Source organism: Grammomys surdaster, unplaced genomic scaffold (assembly GCF_004785775.1).
Source record: "Grammomys surdaster isolate TR1022 unplaced genomic scaffold, NIH_TR_1.0 125849, whole genome shotgun sequence".
In the NCBI taxonomy this organism is placed as follows: Eukaryota; Metazoa; Chordata; class Mammalia; order Rodentia; family Muridae; genus Grammomys; species Grammomys surdaster.
In genome coordinates, this window is record NW_021620675.1 from 3,054,385 (window position 1) to 3,067,380 (window position 12,996).

At 47.5% G+C, this 12,996-nt stretch overlaps 1 protein-coding gene across 1 annotated transcript; it reads right to left on the minus strand.

Moving 5' to 3' along the window:
• Positions 1–2,896: 2,896 nt before the first annotated feature.
• On the minus strand, positions 2,897–5,024 carry C2cd4d (C2 calcium dependent domain containing 4D). The gene is made up of 2 exons (XM_028789784.1): positions 4,930–5,024; positions 2,897–4,107 (listed from the first exon to the last, which is right to left on the minus strand). The coding sequence occupies exon 2, from the start codon at positions 4,023–4,025 to the stop codon at positions 3,006–3,008; it is 1,020 nt and encodes a 339-aa protein (XP_028645617.1). The 5' UTR covers positions 4,026–4,107; positions 4,930–5,024; the 3' UTR covers positions 2,897–3,005.
• Positions 5,025–12,996: the final 7,972 nt, after the last annotated feature.

The following is a 12,996-nucleotide window of genomic DNA, read 5'->3' on the forward strand; positions in this document are numbered from 1 at the left end:
AGACAGAGCTGGGGATGTGGGCGGGCTTAGAGCTCACAGGTGCGAGCACAAAGTGCCGGGGTGTGAAGTGACTGAGGAACTATTGTCCCAGGAAGAAGAAACCTTTCAAGCTTTTAACACGTATTTTAGAAGTTACACTTACTTACATATGTGTGAGTTTGCTTCTCCTTCCACCAAGTGGGTCTCTAGGATTAAACTCAGACTGTCGGGCACTGACGAGCACCTTGAGTCATGTCACCTAGTTTTATTCTTTATTATCTGTCTAAGGACGAAGGTCACGTTGAATAACAACTGTACACTCACCTTACAGCAGTTGCCAGGAGGAACTAACGTTTGAAGCTGTTGCTCCAACCTGTTGATCAGGTTGCTGTCAGCACGGAGGATTGTTTGGTCAACCCTGCCATCTTGTGGACAACTGGAGCAAGGTTTCTTAGGCCTGGGGATTGGTGGTGGGAACTTCGGGGAGGTAAAAGGAACTTGGGAAGGGTGATTGGTGTGTGTGTGTCTGTGTGTCTGTGTTGTCTGTGTGTGTGTGGCTGTGTGTGTGGCTGTGTGTGTGTGTCTGTGTTCTCTCTCTCTCTCTCTCTCTCTCTCTCTCTCTCTCTCTCTCTCTCTCTCTCTCTGTGTGTGTGTGTGTGTGTGTGTGTGTAGCTGCCTCTGCTGAGATTTTTGTTAAGAAGAAACAGATCCTGTGTGGGGACAACTGGCATCATGGGAAGTGAGAAAAGGCCTGAGAGGGAGGAGGAAGAACTGGATTGGTCTAGGGTCTACTTTCTATCTGCCTTCCTCTATCCCTCCTCCAAGTCTGGCTTGAGCCAGGAGGAACCAGTTCCCAGGAAGGAAGAGGCAGAGAGAAGGTCACTGCTGACGTCAAGGACTTTCAGGTAGGAGGTAAACACAAGATGACCCACTTTTATTTCACTGTCTTTCACCCTGGTCTTCTGGATGGAGAAGCCTTTTCTGGCACCCCTGATAGCAGCACCACTGTCTTTCCCAGATCCCAGTCCCTACAATCCCAAGTACTGCTGGGTACCCAGGCACTGTGTTGTGGTCTCCCTGACCCCCACTTCCCTGTAGGGTTTCTGGCTGTCTTAGAACTTGCTCTATAGACTTGAACTTGGAGATCTGCCTGTCTCTGCCCCATGAGTACTGGCACTAAAGGTGTGTGCACCATGGCTGGTTTACTCCTTGGTTCTTGACCCCAGCCATTCTTCCTGCGCCTGCACAGGTGCACAGGTGTGGACAGACTGGCCAGAGGGAGGCAGGAAGGGTTAAAGGGCACTGTGTGTTTAGTCTGCGCTTTCCTGACTCACTCTTAAGGTTCAACAATTTCATTTGTCTTTAGGACAAATATTGACCTAAGGGATAGGAAAGGCCAGTTTCTTCTGTTCAGACACGGGGACCTTCAGGAAAGGGTGGCTTTGTGCTCTTGCTGGGGTGACACCATGACTCAAAGGCTCTCTGAAAGTGCAGGATTTTGTAAGACTTGAGGAATCTGTGATGGTTAGTTTTGATTGTCAACTTGACACAGTCTAGGATCTCCTGGGAAGAGAGACGTCTAGATCATGCTGGCCTGTGGGTATGTCAGTGGGGGATTCTCTTGACTACAGTTAGTTAATGTGGAAGACTGACCCATTGACTGTGCAAGTGGAGAAAGTGAACTAAGCATTTGAAGCATTCATGCTCACATTACATTCATTTCTCTCTCTGTTCTTAATTTTTGTTTTCTTTTTAAGATAGAGTTTCACTACACAGCCCTGGCTGCCCTGCTTTGTAGATCAAGCTAGCTTCAAACTTATAGAGAACTTCCCGCCCCTGCCTCCCAGGTGCTAAGATTAGAGGGATGAGCTGCTGTGCTCTGATTAGTATTATTGCTGTTATTTTTTTTTCCAGTCAAAGTTTCTTTTCTTTTTAAAAAAGATTTATTATGTATACAGTATCCTGCTTACATATATGCTTGCAGGCCAGAAGAGGGCACCAGATCTCATTACAGATGGTTATGAGTCCCCTATGTGGTTGCTGGGAATTGAACCCAGGGCCTCTGGAAGAGCGGCCAATGCTTTTAACCTCTGAGCCACCTCTTCAAGCCCAGATAAAGTTTCTTTCTACAGCCTTAGTTATTCTAACTCACTCTGTAGATCAGGCTGGCCTTGAACTCACAGAGATCTACCTGCCTCTGCTTGCCTCTGCATCTAGAGTGTTGGGATTAAAGATATCTATGTCTATGTCTATATCTATCTATCCCTAGAATGCATGAACACACACACACACACACACACACACACACACACACACATACACACACTTCATGAATGTGTATGCACACCTGGCCTTTAGAAGTCAGAAGAGAGCATTGGATCCCTTGTAACTGGAATTTGATAGGTAGTTATGAGCTGCCTGATGTGGGTGCTGGGAACTGAACTTGGGTCCTTTGGAAGAGCAGCAGTGCATTTAACCACTGAACCAGCCCTCCCTCCCTCCCTCTCTGCTCTTAACTGTGAATGTGACTATCTGCTTCAAGTCCTGGCTATAACTTTTCCACAGTGATGGCCTACCATCTAGAATTGCAAGCCAAATAAACCCCTTTTCCGTAAAAGTTGCTTGTTAGCGCATGTACGTGTGTGTGTGTGTGTGTGTGTGTGTGTGTGTGCACGCGCGCGAGTGCGTGTGTGTTGGGGAGATAGTTTATCACAACAACGGAAATGAGGCTAAGACAGAGACCTAGAACCTTCTCAACCTAGGAATCTTGAAGCAGCATCGCTTGGGGGATGGACCCTAGGCTCTCCATGTTTAACAAGTACTGCTTAAGAAAGGGCTGTTCCTGAGAGTGTGGACTGAGTGAAAAAGACTTGCTGCAAAGCCTAGAGTTTTTGGTGCCTTTTGGAGAGCATGCAGCTAGAGACAAATTGATGTTTTATTAACAAAAATAAATGCATGCTGGGCAGGTAGCAAGAATGAAGGCTGCAGACCCAGTGGAGACCTCCCTAGAAAGCTGTGGTGTCACTCTACAGACTGAGATGCGCAGGTGCCAGGGAGGACCCAGGGCCTAGACCTCCAGCCAGTGGGGGCAGCAGGGTGATGAGGGGCGTCTCACACTCCCCCAGCAGCACGTCTCTGCGCAGCCCGGCGCCCCTGTCCAGCACCTTGGCTCTCAGACTGCGGGCGGCTAGATCCGGCGGGTGCAGCCCTTCGAAGAAGAAATCTTCGTTGAAGATAGGGTTGCAGCTGCCCTGAACTACTCGGCTCCGCTGAGCTCCGGGCCTAACGCGCGGCTGCAGTCGCAGCACCACGCAACAGCCACCGCCGCCGCTCCCGGGGCGGGTCCGCGGCCGAGGCAGCCCCTCGGCGCTCACCAGGCGCAGCCGCAGCCGCCCGGGCCCCGCCTGGTACTCGGTGGACAGGCGCAGCTGCCCGCCGCGGGGCCCCAGGCGCAGGACGCTGTCCTTGGTCGGCCGCAGCTGGCAGCAGAGGAAGTCCAGGTGGAAGAGCGGCGGCGCGCGGCGCGGCGCGTACGGACTGGTGTCCATCGAGCTGGCCTCGTCGGGGGACAGGGACTGCGGCCTGGGCGTGCGCGGGGAGGCACAGGGCGAGGAGTCCGGCGACGAGGCCGTGTCGCTGTCTGGGGCCCGGCAGAGGCGGAGGTCGGGGGCCGAGACGTGCAGCCGGGACTGCGCCGGGGGCAGGCCTGCAGCCAGGCCGTGCGGCCCGTGGAACAAGGACTCGCGGCGGCGCGTGTGCGGGCTCTCGGGCAGGAAGGCCCAGCCCTCGCGGCCCGCCAGATGCGGCAGCGAGCAGGCCACCGGGAGGTTCCGGCCGCTTGGGTTGCGATCCACCCTAGCTTCGGCGCCGCTTGGGCCCCGGAGCCGAGGTGGTATGAAGAACTGCGGGATGCGATCTGGGGTGAGGACGTTAGGGTTGCAGCGCGAGGGCGAGGCCTGGCGCTTGGGAACCACGCTGGGATGCGCCTGCAGCGCCTGGGCCTCTGCGGTCCGCACCCTATAACCGGCTTTCTCCAAGAGCCACATGCAGTGGGTGGGGGTAATGGAACACCGAGGCAGAGAAGGTCCAAGTCCAGCCTCCCGGTTGGGAGCCCTGGCCCGAGGTGCGCTGAGAGAACAGAAGAGGATGCGAGGGTCGGTGATGCTGCTGAGAGCTAACATTTGGCCATCTGACTCCGTGGCCTTGTCCCTGTGTCTCTATGGGGTACAGGGCTGGTATTTATAAGCAGGTAAAAGAAAGGGTTAAGTCTGGAAACTGGTGAAATGGAGTATGGGACCAGACAGAAAGATTTTCAGATGGAGAGTGAGAGATGGCTCAGTGTGGTTCAGAACACTTGTTGTTGTTCTTGCAGAGGCTACTGCTCCAAGCACCCACATGGTGATTCACACTCATCCACAACTCCAGTTCCAAGGGATCCAACGCCCTCTTCTGACCTCTACAGGCACCAGGCATGCACGTGGTGTACATACATACATACATACAGGCAAAACACTCATACACATAAATACATCTTAGAAATAATTTTGAAACGATTTTCAGGCGGAGGCCTTATCTAACTAAGTATTTAAACTTCCTATTGCTAAGGACGTCCCACCCACTTCAGGGTTAGAGGGAGTAACACCAATATAACCCAAAGATTTGTAGTCACAATCACAGACCCAGATGTTAATTCTGCTCATATATACTCTAGTTCTGTAAGGTCACCACGGCCCTAGGTAGACTGGCTCTCTTGTCCTGCACCTAGGATCTGGTCTGGGGCCCTGGAAGCTCCTTCCCTTTGCAGGCGGCTGTTGTGCCAGTTTCTCTGAATTGACTTATCCTTCGGCGCTAGCCCCACCTAACTCTTGTCTCCTCCCCCAAATCACCGTTCACCTTCTCAAATTGCTCCTGAAAAAGACTCACTTCTGCTCCTGGCAGCCGGGAACACACCTGATTGCTGACCTGTGGACATGTGGGGCCAGGGCCGGTCCAAGAAGATTCCCCTCTTTCGATGAGGCACAGAACCCCTCTCCCCACCTCTTTACCCTTAGCTTCTCAGCCAGGCCGCATCGCGAGGCTGTAAGGTGGAGCGGAGCAGTTGAGCGGTTCCTCCTACTGTCCAATCTTTTTTTCTTAGGAAACCTTAGAGTACAAAGGTACTATTGATTCTCTGCCACCCCCAGTGCGGGCCCAGGAAGGCTTCTTTGCAGCAGCTCAATGCACCCCTGTATGGAATCACCATGAACAATGGAAGTACCAACAGTCTGCCAGCGTCTCCTAGCCCATATTTGACTCAGTAATGCACTCAGATCGTAGACCTTACCTGTGGGCAGTCGCTAGATACCAGCGTATGGCTTCTGGTTGTAAGGAGTGCAGAACCATAGGGGATCAGCTTTCTAGCTTGCTCCCCTAGCCCAGGCTTTCAGGGAGGAGCTGGCAGGGGCCTCTGCTGCCTACGTCTGACTTCTTTTCCTGGATAAACACAGGTCTGTCCCTCTGGCCTTCAACAGGGCTTTTTTAACTCCTTCCTTCAGTCAGAGCCAGATTTCCAGCAGCAGCCTGCTGGATCTAATGCATGCTGCTAAAATTGGGAGGGCAGCAGTGAACAGACACTGCCATCAATGGCCTGTGACTAGTTGTTGTCCCCTATCCTCCCCACCCCCACCCCAAGGTAAAGCCCTTAGCTGTATCCTTACCCAGCATATCTTCTGCAAAAACCTGCCTATTGGGATCCTGACTTGGCCCCTTGTTCTAGGCTCTGGAGCCATCCCAGTAACTCCTCAGCATCACGGTTTTCAGTGACTAGTTCCCTAAATTATATCCACAGCCCCTCCCCTCCTAAAGGAAGAAAAAAGGACCTAGGTTCAGGATTTCTGGATATAAAGACACAAAGGACAGCTGGTTTCAACAGTGAAGACCAGCTGACTCACATCCTCCATCTTTGGCAGGCTCTAGAAAGCATAGTTGGCCACTGGGCAGACAAGACTATCAGTTTTACTGGCACACTTGCCACCATATTCCCTCAAAGACATTCATCCACTCCAACCTTAGCATGGGTTACTTCTCCTTTTATTCTTCCCTCATTGACAACTTTTCTCTTAATTAGAAATGCCTCCTGTTCCTATTTCACAGTACCACACCCTTTTCCTTTATGACATTGGTTAGTTAGTTTCTTTCTTTCTTTCTTTTTTCTTTTTTCTTTTTTTTTTGAGACAGGGTTTCTCTGTATAGCCCTGGCTGTCCTGGAACTCACTCTGTAGACCAGGCTGGCCTCGAACTCAGAAATCCGCCTGCCTCTGCCTCCCAAGTGCTGGGATTAAAGGTGTGCGCCACCACTGCCCGGGGTTAGTTTCTTCTGTTTATGTTTTTTTTTTTTCCTTGTAGGTCAGAATAAGTAGCCTGAAATTCTCTACATAGTCCAGGCTAACCTACCTGATCCAGCACCCCAAGGGAGGGACTACAGGTATAAACTATTATGTGATTATTATTTTTTAATGTCTGCCCCTTCTTAGGATGTAAATGTTGTAGGGACAGGGTTTAGCACAAGCCAGGTATTCAGCCAGAATTTTAAAAAGCACATTATTTTATGTGTATGATTATTTAGCCTGCATGTATGTTTGTGTATGATGTGTATCCTGGTGTCCTCAGAAGCCAGTAGAGGGTGCTGGAGCTACAGTTACAGACAGCTGTGAATCACCACATGGATGCTGGAAATGGAATCTGGGTTATCTGGAAGAGCAGCAATTGGGATTTTAAGGTATAAATGAATGTTATTAAGCAGAATTATACCTAAAACAGATTGTCCATCTGTTCACAGAAAATCTAAATTGTATCAGTCGTAGTGATGAGTACACAGAATGGGAAGCTAAAAACATGCTTGTATAATCACAGCCCTGAGACAGCCTGGAATGCAGGACCATGAAATAAACCAGGAAAGTGGCATTTTTTCTGTCATTTGATGACACTTGAGGGAATCATGGTTCTTCTGTTGCCCTTATAGCCTTTGAACTTGCATTTGTCCCTGACTGTAAGTCCTACTGGTTTTCAGGGGAGAGTTGGTATGTCACAGGCAATAGTTGGGACAACCATCAGATGGGCTGAAGGTCCTGGCTTTGAGATGTACCAGCTTTGAGACCTGTCATAGGCAATTTACTTTCCTCATATGGTTACTTATGTGCTGGGGACAGCATATCATGACAAGGACTGCCCACAGCAGGCTGGGATGGATACATCTCAGTAGCCCGGTAGGTCCTTGTAAAAAAGGATGGTGTGTGGGACCCTGAGAAGCAGGAGACACATCCCTCTAGGGAACCTGCCATCTGAAATAAGGGACTGCCCACAGTAGGCTGGGATGGAGACATCTCAGTAGCCAGGCAGCTCTTTGTAAAAAAAAAAAAAAAAAAAAAAAAAAAGTTGTTCCCATTTCTTCTAACCTTAGTCCTGGACAACGGCTGTATAGATTTCATTTGTTCACGACTGCTTTTCAGTTGATCTTGATGTGTATAACTATTTTATTATATCTGACTTTCCTATTTCTTTATCCTTCTGCTCTGGTGAATTCTGTGAAACTAGATGTTCCTTGATTCTTAAACAATTAAAAATTGAGGCATAGGGCACAGCACAGCACAGTCCTAATGGCCCAGGTGCATGCTGTGTGTTCTCATCTTGGAAACAATGTAATAACTGCACCAAGGTAGTTCCAAATTAATGTTTGACTGGCAAAGAAAGTTTGGAGAAATTATTAGAAAATGAAATAGAGCCAACATTGGGACTCTAAGAAAGGAAAAAGATATTGAAGTTATGAAATAAGTTTCACACAACATTTGAGAGTGTTTCCTAGATAAGAAATTATAGAACGCATAAAATTATATATTAGTAAAACTAAGTCAAAACACTGGGACTCTTAGGAGAGTCATTGTGTGCAATGTACTGAAGCAGAAAGCTAGCGGAACTACTGACTTAAGGGTTAACTTGATTCTTTCTGGCCACTGTCTGGCAGCTTTGCACATGTCTTTTATCATTAGAACTTCACAGGAAAATGCAAGTAGTTGACCTCAGAACTCTGAGCTCTGAAGTATAATAAGTTAAAAGTTAAAGTTTAAATAATGATAAGTTTGCAATTATTATTATTTTGGCCACAGGCCTGGGAATAGGGAAAGCTTGAAACTTTGGGGAACAATTGTAATTCTTGATTGCTTGTGGGATGTGGTCATTCTTTTGAATTTGATTTGGCAGTGATTATACAATGTCTTTTTTCTACCTGCTTTTGGAGTGACAATAAAAGACTGGGGCAAGTTAAAGGCGAGAGAGCGGTGGAGAGTGAGTGCACATGAGGTATGCGTGAGGTGAGTGTAGAGAATGCGAGAGACAGTGTGAGGAGAATGTGTGTGTGTGTGTGTGTGTGTGTGTGAGAGAGAGAGAGAGAGAGAGAGAGAGAGAGAGAGAGAGAGAGGGAGAGAGAGAGAAGGAGAGAGAGAGAGAAGGAGAGAGAATGTGAGCTGTGTGTGTGGAGAGAGTGTGGAGTGAGTGGAGAGTGAGGAGAGTGTGTGAAGTGTGTGTGAGAGTGAAAGGGGACTGAACAGAGGTGTGTAGGAGTGTGGGAGTTCGAGAAAAGAAAACTGCTTGGGAGAAAAGCAGTGTGTGAAGGAGAATGTGGAGTGCATGCACGCAGCGTCAAGTTGAGAGAGGAGAGAGAGAGAGAGAGAGAAAGAGAGAGAGAGATCAAGCAACTTTAAGTCTTGAAAAATTGCCTGTCAGTTTGTACCTGAAAAGTCCGTGCCTGTTTATTATGCGCCTTCCAGATCCCTGCTTCCAGTTGAGAACTCCGATCCTGTGTGGAGGCTGGGCCCTGACACTTAGACAAGGAATGTACCCAACTCTCAGAGCTGTTGAGAAGACTAGACAAGATAACACATGGGTGTTAGGTAGACTGACTCCTGCTATGAGAAAACAGAAAACACCATTTTATATGGAGTAGTTAAAAAGGATTTATTTTTCTGTGAAGAGATGTTTTATCTTTATGTCTGCTTATGTCCAGCATGGCTGCAGTGCCAGAGGAAGCTAGGGGAGGGCATTGGTCATCTGGAACTGAAGTTACAGGAGGTTGTTACCCACTGTGTGGGTGCTAGGAACTGAACCAGGCTCTTCTGCAAGAATGGCAGATGCTCTAAACGGTTGAGCCAGTCCCCTTGCCCTGCTCAGGATAGTTTTGACTTGTAAAATAAATTCAAAAGTAGAGTAGGATTTGGGAAATCTTGATCTTGGGGCTTCATCCATCCATTCATTCACCCATAGTTATTGAGTATCTGTTATGTGCTGGCCTCTGTCCAGGACTCTGGGAATACAGCAACAAGAAAACAGCCCCGTCTAGGTGCAGATTATACTTTCTAGGGGCAGGGCAGACAATGGTGACATATGCCTTGCTTAGGGAGTGATGAGTCTTGTCTCCCGTGTTAAGAGGGTCTGGTGTCTGTTGAGGATAGAATGGAAGGGGGTAAGGGTACTTGGAGAGAGAGTGGAGGGAACACTGCTGAAATAAGGCAGCACGAGATGATTGGCAAGTGAACCAGAGCTGCAGTCATCTGAGTCTGATGTATTCTGAAGAGAATTTCCAAACAGATTCATCCCCACCCCAAAATTTTTGGCCTGAGCATCTGAAAGAATGGAGTTACCATCTTATGAAGAGGGGGAAATAACAAGTGCTCAGTTCCCTATCTGTTAGGTTCAAGGCTCTTTAGTGTTAGGCATCTAACTGGGGATGTGGAGTTGACATTTTTGTATGAATCTGGCACCCAGTGGAGAAGCACAGACTACCTTAGAGACACCAGGATGAATGAGGATGGAATTTAAAGTCATGAGACATGATGAAATGTCAACTGAGAGGACCCAAGAACCGTGTTCTGGGTGCTCCCACATTGGATCCTGAGGAAGGAGGAACAGAATGTGCTGGGTGAAATTAAGGTGGGAGTTATTAGTACATAGACGTTACTGGTGACTTTGCCAAGAGTAGTTTTGGAAGAGCGGTGGGGCAAACACCTCAACAGAGTGGGCTCAAGAAAGAGGGATGACTGGGCAGTGGTGGCGCACACCCTTAATCCCAGCACTCAGGAGGCAGAGGCAGGCAGATTTCGGAGCCTGAGGCCAGTCTGGTCTACAGTGTGAGTTCCAGGACAGCCAGGGCTACGTAGAGAAATCTTGTCTCCAAAAACAAACAAACAAACAAACAAACAAACAAACAAACCAACCAACCAACCAAGGATAGAAAGGAAGGAAAGATGGATGAGGGACTAAAGAGATAGCTCAGTGGTTAAGAGTATGTACTGCTCTTCTAGAATTTGATTCCTAGCATCCATATTAGGTGACTCATAACCCGCTATAACTCAGTTCTGGGGAATTTGATGCTTCTAGCCTCTGTTAGCACCCAGAGTAACAGAGTAGCAATTCTAGGCTCTGGTGTGTCTGTTTGGTTATTATCTTAGGTTCAAGCTTTCAGGATTCCTAAAGCAACAACAAAATTATTCTTTCTCTCTTTCTTTCTTCCTTTTTTGGTTTTCAAGACAGTGTTTCTCTGTGTAGCCCGGGCTGTCCTGGAACTCACTTTATAGACCAGGCTGGCCTCGAACTCAGAAATCCACCTGCCTCTGCCTCCCAAGTGCTGGGATTAAACACATGAGCCACCACTACCTGGCAAATTATTATTTCTAAATGTACAGTTCTGGTTCCCATTACAGGGTGCAAGTCCTCAGGGGACACACACGCACACGCACACAAAATTAATATGAACCAAATCTTTTATTTTAAAGATGAAAGAAAGCAAAGCCAGTTTTGTTAAAAAGAGTTGGCTGAAAGGGGAAGGGGAAGGAGAAATGGGGCCATGGCCAGGAAGGAAAAAGAGAATCAAGAATTTGTTGTTTTGAGACAGGCTGCCTGCCCTTGAATTGTTTTGAAATCTCTATGTAGTGGAAGATGACCTTGAACTCTTGATCTTCCTGCCTTCACCTTTCAATGCTGGGGTTACAGATATGCACTTTCACACCCAATATATACAATAATAGGAATTGAACCTAGTCTTACATGTGCTAGGCAGCTACCCCACCAACTGAGCCACAAACTCAATCCTAGTGTGTGTGTGTGTGTGTATGTATATGTCTGTTATCTATCTATCTATCTATCTATCTATCTATCTATCTATCTATCTATCTATCTATCTATCTACCTACCTTGGTCTCTCAAGACAGGGTTTCTCTATGTAGCCCTTGCTGTCTGAACAGCCTGGCCTCAAATTCAGAGATCTACCTACCACTGCTGGGATCAAAGTGTGTGTCACCACTGCCCAGCTTTCACTTTATTATTTATTTGTGTGTCTGGGAGCTGGAGGAGAATGCCTGTGGAGGTCAAGAGAGGACACATGACCCCCTGGAACCAGAGTAACAGGCAGTTGTGAGCTTGGAAGAGCAGCAAGTGCTCTTAACTAAGTACCTTTTTTCTAGCCTTCAGTTACAGATTTTCATGTGTGTGTGGTGGGGTTTTTTTTTTTTTTGACATAGTGGGTAACATCTACCTGTAACTTCAGTTCCAGATGACCCAATGCCCCAGATACCTTGGAACTTCCTATGTAGACCAGGCTGGCCTTGAACTCACAGAGATCTGCTTGCCACTGCTTCCAGAGTGCAATGATTAAAGGCTTGATCTCTGTTGCTTGTTTTTTAAGATAGGATCTCACGTAGTCTAGGCTGACCTTGAACTCACTACATAGCTGAGACTGTCCTTGTACTCCTGATCTTTCTGCCTCTGCCTCCAAAGTGCAAGTGTTACAGATGTGTGCTACTACACTCATCTCAGAAGAGTTTTTAACTGAGCCAAACAATGTCATGTTTGTATGCTGATATGAAAAATCCAATAGAAAAAGGTAAGAGTTGAGTTTAAGAATGTAATGTTAGAATCTAGCTGCTGTTTAGGCCGAAAATCCTCTGCACTAGCTTTCCCCTTTACAGAGATACCAGCCAGAGCCTTGCTGAGACTTTGTGAATCCCTAGCTAACAGACATCTGGGTGCTGGGCTCCTCACCCTCCTCTCCACCCACTGCCTTCTGCCTGGAATCAGAGAGCCCAGCTGCAGGCTTTTGTGAAACTTCCCCCACCCTCAGAAAGGTGTGGAAACTCTCTGGCCATGGGGCTCTGAATCTTCTCTTGAGAGACCTTGCCATGCTGTTTCTTTTGTCTGTCCATGGTGTTGATAAATTTTCTAATAAATTCCTTTCTCCTCAGGACTCTGCCTCAGGGTCCCTCTTGAAGTACCCCCATCCAAAACCATTCAGTGAGCTGCTTAGCAGCTGAAAGCTCTTGGCACTGCTACCATTCTTGACAATGTCTTAGTTCATTTCTATTGCTATAGCAAAGTTCCAGAGACTGGTTGGCTCATAGAGAATAATTGTTTTGGCTCATGTTTTTGGAGACTGGAAAATTCGAGAGCTTGGAGCTGGCCTTTGTAAGGGACTTGGGAAAAGTGAGCATGCTGAGAAGGAGAACAGAAGGAATGACCTAACTAGTAACAACCTGAATAAACTTACCCTTTCTAGCTCTTTCAGAACTCTGGCTGGCTGGTCAACTACAGCTGTTCTGGCTCAAGACACCTCTCCACACTGACTCAATCTGTCTTCTGTCTCTCAGCCTGTCCTGAATTGCCTGGCTTGGGTCTCATACTAACTTTTGCAATATGTTCTAATCTTCTGGCTCCTTTCATTCTCTGGCTCTTTCTGTCTTCATGTGTGCCTAGCTTCTTATCTCTTTGCAACCTGTCTTTGTACAACTGTTCTGATAAAATTGCCTCAGATCTCTCTGCAGGGCTCTTTCTTAAGTAGCTTCCCTTTCTTCTCTTGTGAGAGTTGGGCATATCCCATTCTGTCAATTCTTTCTCTGATTCATCACTTTATCTGCCATTCAATTAGACATTGATTTTAAACATGGGTGCTTCCTTCTCCAAACTAACTTCATCTTCATTGTTTGGGATTAAAAGTGT

Bases quoted from the DNA above. Each gene is read 5' to 3' on its own strand.
- C2cd4d (XM_028789784.1), bottom strand. From the start codon at position 4,025: ATGTGGCTCTTGGAGAAAGCCGGTTATAGGGTGCGGACCGCAGAGGCC.